The sequence below is a fragment of the Alexandromys fortis genome, unplaced genomic scaffold, assembly GCF_014885135.2.
Source record: "Alexandromys fortis isolate MF-2015 unplaced genomic scaffold, M_Fortis_MF-2015_v1.1 scaffold_420, whole genome shotgun sequence".
NCBI lineage: Eukaryota > Metazoa > Chordata > Mammalia > Rodentia > Cricetidae > Alexandromys > Alexandromys fortis.
In genome coordinates this window covers 28,060-36,489 of record NW_026068289.1, presented here as the reverse complement: position 1 = coordinate 36,489, position 8,430 = coordinate 28,060, and the positions used below count along the sequence as shown (strand labels likewise).

General features: G+C 47.2%; 1 protein-coding gene across 2 annotated transcripts in view; it reads right to left on the bottom strand.

The window, feature by feature from the left end:
* Positions 1–4,513: 4,513 nt before the first annotated feature.
* Positions 4,514–8,430, bottom strand: part of LOC126494854 (rano class II histocompatibility antigen, B-1 beta chain-like) — a 10,421-nt gene continuing 6,504 nt past the window's right edge. The window contains exons 3-6 of one of the 2 annotated variants that reach the window (XM_050132301.1): positions 6,515–6,796; positions 5,844–5,954; positions 5,407–5,430; positions 4,515–4,839 (exon numbers count right to left, since the gene is read on the bottom strand). In XM_050132301.1, coding sequence (XP_049988258.1) covers positions 4,826–4,839; positions 5,407–5,430; positions 5,844–5,954; positions 6,515–6,796 — 431 coding nt within the window. In that variant the 3' untranslated portion in view covers positions 4,515–4,825. Of the gene's footprint in view, positions 4,840–5,406; positions 5,431–5,843; positions 5,955–6,514; positions 6,797–8,430 lie in introns of both variants that reach the window. The other variant, XM_050132302.1, reaches the window with a different exon arrangement.

Below are 8,430 nucleotides of genomic sequence, written 5' to 3'. Positions count from 1 at the left end.
TATACATAATAAATAAATAAATAAATAAATAAATAAATAAATAAATATTAAAAAAAAGAAAAACTACTGCATGAGCTCACACATGGAATTTTAAAAACTAACAGTCAAAGCTATAGAATGTATAATGTGGTTCCCAGGGAAGAGGGTGGAAACAGAGGGAGGAGGAGGAAAGGAGAGATGTGGGTCAAAGTTGTAAAGTTTCAGTTAGAACAAAAGGTGATTTCTAGAAATCTATTATGCACCATGCTGTCTACCATCAACAGTGTACTGTATGTTTGAAAATTATGGTAAGGGCAAATTTATGTTCCCACAATACACAAAATATTAGGCATGTGAGGTTATGGGCAACATTAACTCAGTAGACTCAACTTAACTCTCCTCCACAAGCAAAATATTCCACAATAATCAAGAAGGACAAAGTCATTCTTCAGTAATTCTTAGCTCACAATAATGAGTAAATTTTCATATCTTAATTCAGTAAAGAATACTTAGTTCATTCAGGAGCCTTAGGCTCTGGAGCTTCTAACATTCCACACACCATCCCCACAGTGATGACGCCACATCCATGGCAGCAGGAGACAAGTCAGATATACTACATACACCCCCTTGTGCCCCATTGGCTGGTTCTAGTCACCTGACTTCTACTTAATAGCAGAGAAGCCTAGGAATTTTTGCAGATATTTATATAATATTGATGATCATCACTGTTCAAAAGGACATTAATATTTGTTTGTTTGCTTGCTTGAGACAGAGTCTCTCTGTGTAGCTCTGGCTTTCTTGGGACTCTCTGTATAGACCAGGCTGGCCTCTAACTCACAGACATCCCCCTGCCTTTGCCTCCTAAGATTGAAGGCATGCATCACCATGCCCAACTTCACACTGATGTTCTTCAATACTAAATGCTCAAAACTGAGCAGTCATTGTTTTCTAGTCACCTGCACACTGTCCTCCAAGTTATGTGCCTACTAAGACTTGGTTCTTGTTCTTAGCAAATTCATTTGTAAATGTTACACTTGCTACTTATTAAACTATCGGTTAAATAGTATACTGCCCAATAATAACTACTGGTCCTATACAATTCTCAGGACCCAACAATAAGGATCTTCCAGTGTGATAGTACTGGACTGTAAGCACGTCTTAGAATGAATCTACTACTCCTTTTTTTTTTGCGTGTGTTTCAATTAGAAAATGCAAATCTTTGTCCCTAAACTCAGATTACTCCCAATCATAATTCCTTCATCTACAAGATCAAAGCAATGTTCTCTCTGTAGGAACTGGGGCTCTGTGGAAAATACAGCACAAATTGTTCCCATTCCCCCAAGAGGAAAGTGGTCCTTTAGCCAGTTTGGTAAAGAGGACAGCACCCACTGTGTTCTGTGATGTAAGCACCAATGATCAATGAGGACGACTGCAAGACTTCTAGCTGGGGACTGGAGAGCAGTGACTGCTCTTTCAGGGACCTGAGTTAGGTTTCCAGCACCCACGTGGTGGCTCACAATCATTGTAACTACAGTTCCAGGGATCTTGGTGCCCTCTTCTAGCTTCTGTGGGCTGTGTGTGTACACATCTTGCTCTGAAAAAACTCAGACTACAACCTTGGGTAGCAGAACCCCAAGTGCAGTCTACACACCCAATAGTACCCCTGGCTGATGGCCTGTGTTGCAGCCTGGATCTCAGAAGATACCCGATTCTGACCTGGTCCAGAGGATGAGAATCCTGTTGACATCCTTCACAAGAAGTGTGTGGATGAGGGTGTGCTCCTTTGAGGCGTGGTCTCCCATGATCTCAGAGACAGGGTCACCAGTGTTTAAGAAAGGAGAACTGTCTGGGTGGTGATGGTGGCAGTGGACACCTTCAGTCCCAGCATGGGGAGGCAGAGCAGGTGGATCTCTGTGAGTTGGAGGCCAGCCTGGTATACAGAGTGAGTTCCAGGGCAGGCTCCAAAGCGATGGGAGGGGAGCGGAGCTGAAGATGGACTGCAGCTCTCAGGACTGAAACCAATCAAAGAGGCCACCATGTGTGGTGACTGTCCTAGTAACCAGGTAGAGAATGGCACTAGGATCAATAGGTCACAATGTTCACAGGTTATAGGAACTCCAACACTAAGAATTTCAGCAATGCGATGACACCATGTACCTGTGTAATGATGGCATACCTGCGAGCTGGCACCTCCACTGAGGGCACCAAGAACCACACATACCTGGGCCACTTGTTCTGTTGGGTTTTACATTAGTTACCTTTCTCATGATTCTGCCAAAACACCTGTCAAGGAGCAACAGGGGTCAGCTCATTTGTTGGGGAAGGCCAGTAGGAGGATGGGAAGTCACAGCTCATCCACTGTCAGTGTAAAACTCTGGGATAACTCTCAAGCCATCTCTGACAATTCTGAGGCCATTTCTGAACCCTCTCAGCCTCCATGCCTTAGTGCTGCCCCCCTCCCCTGGGAATCAAGGACCTAACAGCTATGCATGCACATACTGAAATGTTGGGAACTTTCCATCTCCCTGAGTCCTTGTGAGTGTTCTCCAAGTAGAGCTCTGGGACAAGATAACCCACAGATGTTTTGACTCAGTCCCTGGGAGAGGGGCAAAGTGACCCTCAGATGTTTCCTTTTACCTCTTCTGATCTGGCAACCACTCTCCAGCCAATTATTGGTAATTGCCCTTTGAATAAGCCAATCATAATAGTTAAAGAACAACCCCTAGACTCCCTCTTTTTTTTCTGTGGCTTTTTACTTTAAAAGTAGCCTGTACCAGCCATTTGGGGTCTTTGTGGCTTCTCAAATGCTGAAAGACTCTGTCATGACAGAATTAATAAATTAATAATCATGCTTTTACATCAACTGTGGTGTGAGAGATGGTCTCTTGGAGCAACTACTCCTGGTAGTTGGACTTCAGGGTCCAACATTAGGAATCAGAGAAAAGTGAATGTCCATGCCCCTCTTGTCTTTGTTTTTCCTGTTGGGAACCTCAGCCCCTTTAAGGTCTTCCCACCTCAATCTAATCTAGAAAGCCTCTCACAAATATGTCCAGAGATGTGTCTCCAAATTGACCATCAACATAAAATGTCTCAAGCCTACCAAAACCAAGCCACCCCTTATCCCTGCTTTGAGTGGATCTGGAGATCCAGGTGCCCCATGAGGCTGATGCAACCACCTCCATGCGGAGGCCCTGGAAATTCATTTCTCTAACAAGAGAGATGAACACAATACCACCTGTTCACATCCTTGTAGAGATGATAGTGTTTTTCAGTGTTTTATATGTCACCTAGGATTGGTCAGTAAGGATTTCCCTAAAATTGTCAAAACATTGGTATATAGACAACAAAGTCAGAAATACACACAGAAAGGGAGGTAAGATGTGAGGTAATAGGAGAGATATAGAAAGAGATGCAAAAGAAACACAGAGAAAAGGACACATGACCAAGGTGTAGACAGAGAAAAATGGAGAGAGAAGGCTCTGTTCAGTGAGACAGGCAGGAGGAACAAGAGACAGAGATGGAGAGACACAGGGACACAGGGACCAGGAGATGCAGTGAAGATAGGGCAGATGGCGGTGACACCGAGGAGAGACGACTTTCATCAGTCACAGGTACCCAGTCACTGCTGACCAACAACACCCCGCCTCCTTACAACATCAACACAATAGGGTTAAGTTGGGTGGTTATCATTTGCAACCACAAAAATATTTTAATCTCTAAAAAATGAAAGTGTGCTTTAACCAGTGTGACTTCACAGGACACATTTGGAATAACAGTGATGAGAGGTCACTGATGTGGGAGTGTCATATCAATCTGTTGATTTCATTGGCTGAGCAATAAAGAAACTGCTTGGCTGGCCCTGATAGGTTAAAGCATAGGTGGGAGGAGTAAACAAAATAGAATTCTGGGAGGAAGAGGAAGTGAGGTCAGACTCTGTTCTGCTTCCGGAGAGACCCAACAGCTCTGCTCTCTGGAGCAGAGACGCCATGCTCAGCTCTCCCAGGCAACTCCGACCCAGGATGGATGTAGGCTAGAATCTTCCCGGTAAGCGCACCTTGGGGTGCTTACACACATCATTAGAAATGGGCTAGTCCAGGTGCGAGAATTAGCCTGTAAGGGCTAGAGTTCATGGGTCAAGCAGTTCTTAAATGAACACAGTTTGTGTGTTGTTATTTCGGGCATGAGCTAGCCAAGCAGCTGGGGTGTTGGGGACGCAGCCCCGCTGCTCCTATTACAACAGGTCACAGCATCCATCCCCAACAATTCCACCAGGTTTAGTTGCACTGTCCTCACCAACATGAAGGAGGCTGTGGTGGTGTGAGAACAGGACACTGAAGAGCAAAAGAACCAACTATGAAGATATGACAGCAGGTGTCTGTCTCCTCAGCCCACCCTTACATGGAGCCCAGGATGTTTCCCATCACCTTCATGATAGAAGCCACCACTTCCAGCCACAATTTGGCTGGGCCACCTTGCCCCGCATCACTCCCACTCAGCCCCGTCAGTTAAGGAGATTCAGGATACATAATTCAGAACATGTTTAATTATGAAAAAGGTGAATGTTTTCAACATCTCTTCAGCAGCCCCATGGGACAGTGGAAACAGAAGGCCTGGGGTCTGGGTAGATGGTGCTGCAGTATACAGATAGAGTCTCTAGAATCAGTCCAGGAGCAGAGGCAAAGACAGAGCCTTGGGGAGTCAGGGATCACAAAGGCTGAACTGGTGGGTATACTGGAACCATGCTAGACTCTGAATCAGAGAGGGACAGGCAGGCTGGCACAGACAGGAACTGAGGACAGGGACAAGCTTTATAGTGTGACAGTCAACTCAGCCAGAACACCAGGAATCACTGTAGAAGCCCTGCGAAGACAGATAAAGGGAGTGGTCACAAAAGGTCCCCTGGAGATGCCTGACTCTCCTCCTGGATTCTGTTGAGTTAGACAAAGAAAGCTGTGTCCAGGCCATGGCATCATCTTCCCATCAACTCTGCAGAGCTGAAAACAGCTAAAGGGGGCACAGAGCTCACAGGACACAAACATATGGGAGGTAGAAGAGAAGCCATTACCCCCAGAATACATGAAGGATCTGATCTTTTTGGTAAGTTGGAGGGATTGTCTCCTCTGCAGGACTTTTGGTCTCTGCCGCTATCAATATCAGTCTCCAGTGTGGGGCACAAAGCAGGCAACATCTTAGTGCCTAAACTCAAGGCATGGCTCAGGCTCCACTCAAGACACCACTCAAGTGATGGTGGCAAAGTTTTGCTTGGGGACAACCTCTGGAGTGTTGTATAGACACTGATTATGACACTCTCAACCCCACAGCAGAGACAGGCTATGAATCAGGACTCTGTCAGGTACAACATCTCATGCCCTTTCCTTGCACGCACACAACCATGCCCCTTTCAGATAAAGGCTGAAATATTATTACCTGCTGGAGGAGGCCCTCGAGGTCCTACAAAAGGAAGTCACAGAGAAAGGTCTTGTTATAAAAGCAGGGACTCTCTTACTCAGACCAGGGACAATAGGATGTGTGGCTTAGCTGAAGCTGTTCTCTCATCATGAGTTCACTAAGACCCTGAGCATCCCCGCCCCTGGCAAAATGGATGAAGCTGCCACCAGAAGGAGAGAAAGCAAGGCTCAAGCTCTCTCAGCAGTCAAAGCATCCAGAAAAGAGGCAATGAGAGTGGACAGTGGTGGACAATGATGGAAGCCCCAAGATGAACTCCACCACAACTCTATGGTACAGTCACACAACCAGTAAAATCTAATTCCAGTATCTCCCCCAGGGTCTCCTGTGTCCTCCCAACTCAGCTCCTCCCCTCAGCACAGCCCACTACCATCCCCAGTTTCCCCCAGGGTCCTCACCTTTCTGATTTCTGTGACGGACGAAAAGGCCCAGCCCGAGGAAGATGAGCCCCAGCACAAAGCCCCCAATGCCGCTCAGCATCTTGCTCTGGGCAGACTCAGACTGTGCCCCTGGGGAGCAGAGCCTGGGTGTCAGCTTTGTCCCCACACATCCCAACAGCCCTGACTGAGAACCTAAAGTCTGCCTGAGTTGTAAGAGGTGAAGGAGCTGGGAGGACCCGGTCTCTGCTCTGACCCTATCCAGGGCAAGGAAGGGACAGAAGAGAGATCTAGAACTCAGCACTGAGGGGAGGAAGGGGCAGGGGTGGCCAGCACAGCGCTGAGAGCTGTTTGCACCTAAAAACATTTATAATCTCAGGCCCAAACACCCAGGCACTATCACTGCTGATTCCTCTGGATGTTAGGGACGAGTTCCCACTGTATGCAGTGATCTCCCAGAACTACTGTTGGGAAAGACAATGAGGTCAGGGTTCTCCTGATGCCCTTACTATGAGAAAAAATATCTTGTGTCCTGTAGTTCTTGGCTCAGTAGTGGAATCAGACTTTGCAGGACAAGTGACAGGATGGGTGGCACTGGAGGGATGGGGTGATGTCATCACAGGGATGGGATGATAACAGCAAAGAGCCCATGTCACGTGGAGCCCACAGTGAAAGAAAAGAAATTCCCTTACTCCACTCTACAGCGACAGGGCTCTGAAGACTGCGGTGCTCCACGTGGCAGGTGTAGACGTCTCCCCGCTGAGGGGTCATCTCCAGCATGACCAGGATCTGGTAGGTCCAGTCCCCATTCTTAATAAGCTTCGTGGACACGACCCCCACCGTCTCCTCCTGGCCATTCCGGAACCAGCGCACTTTGATCTGGGCCGGGTAGAAATCTGTCACCGAGCAGACCAGCGTGTTGTGGTGGTTGAGGACCCCCTTCCTGGACAGGTAGACGGTCACCTTGGGCTGCTCTGGGGAAACAGATGAGAAAAGATGCAAGTGAGATGGGGGGCACGTGGAGGGTCCCCATGGAGAAGAGGCAGGGTGGAAATGCCTGGTTTCTAACACTGAATGAAGATCCACTCCACAAATACGTTAACAGTCACTAGGAAAATAACAGTGTCCCTGCCCTTATGTAACATGAAACGTGGTATGACAAAAGACAAAAAAAAAAGATGTGATTTCAAATTTATAATTTTTGAAGAAGAAATGCAAAAAATAACTCCAGCACATCACTTCCTTCATCTCCTCAGACTGTCATGTAGAGTCCAACAGTCATCTTTCCCAACTGACTTTAGAGACCATGCCTACTACCTCAGAAGCCTTCTCTGTACTTCCTTTATCCATTCTGATTGAAAACAGCATGCAAATCAATGTGTTTCATGAACTGAGGACATCCTACCTTCTTTCATCCCTCCCTCCTACCCCCCCCCATTTTTTCCACAGTCAAGGGTGTTGATTACCTTTGCCATCACTGCACTCCCTTGCTGTGAGGACTTAACTGCCTACAGGACAGAACAGTGGACTGTTTCAGTTAAATAACAAAGTTACCCGGAAAGCAAGAGAGGAAAACACAAGCAACCTGTGTTTAAGCATTAGTCGTGATGTACAGTATGAACCCAATGCTTCACAGGACCCTTGAAATGACATCACATTTAAGAGGCTCTCGGAGTATTCAGGGAGCAAGTCGGAAGAGAAAATGAGCCAAGGAAGGTGATGCCTACAGAATTCAGCCAGAGTGAAAGCTGCGGAGGGCAATCCTGAGAGGGGCTAAAGTAACACACATAGCAACAGCCTCATTCAGAATGTGGCTGGTACCCCATGAAATGGAACCAGGACCCACTTTAAAAAAAAAACTGCTAGTTCTATGGTGGGGTTAGGTAAAACACAGCTGTCCTCCCTCGGGAAAGGAAGCCTGGGGGCTGGAGAGAGCTGGAGGTTAGGGCCACTTGCTGCTCTTGCAGAAAACCTGGGTTCAGTTCCCAGAACTGTCTGAAGCTCCAGCCCCAAGGCCCAAGGGACGACTCCCTTTTTTGTTTGTTTGGTTTTTGGTTTGTGGGTTTGTTTTTTTTTCTTTCCCCTCAGATTTTGTATCACAAACTTTTATTTTTTTAAATATTTATTTCAAATATACAATATTCTGTCTGTGTGTATGCCTGAAGGTCAAAAGGGGACACCAGACCTCATTACAGATGGTTGTGAGCCACCATGTGGTTGTTGGGAATTGAACTCAGGACCTATGGAAGAACAGGCAATGCTCTTAACCGCTGAGCCATCTCTCCAGCCCATCACAAACTTTTAGTATGGTCCAAGTCAGCACAGTTTACTTCAGAGCGCGAAGAACATAACAGTAATGGCTTCGGGTCAGTGCCAGGCAGCAAACAGCCGCACAAGAAAACCTCGGCCTCAAGTGGCAAATAGAAATCAGAAAACCAGAATGGCGGTGGAAAATTACTGGGCGCCAAAAGTTAAAACATATCGTTACAGGATCGTGGCGTCTCCCATGTTTAGCTTCCCTGTGCCGGCGCTGACGGGTGTCCGTCCTGGCTGCGGGGCTCTCAGGAGAGGACGGGACTGGACGGGGGGGGGGGGGGGGGGGGGGGGG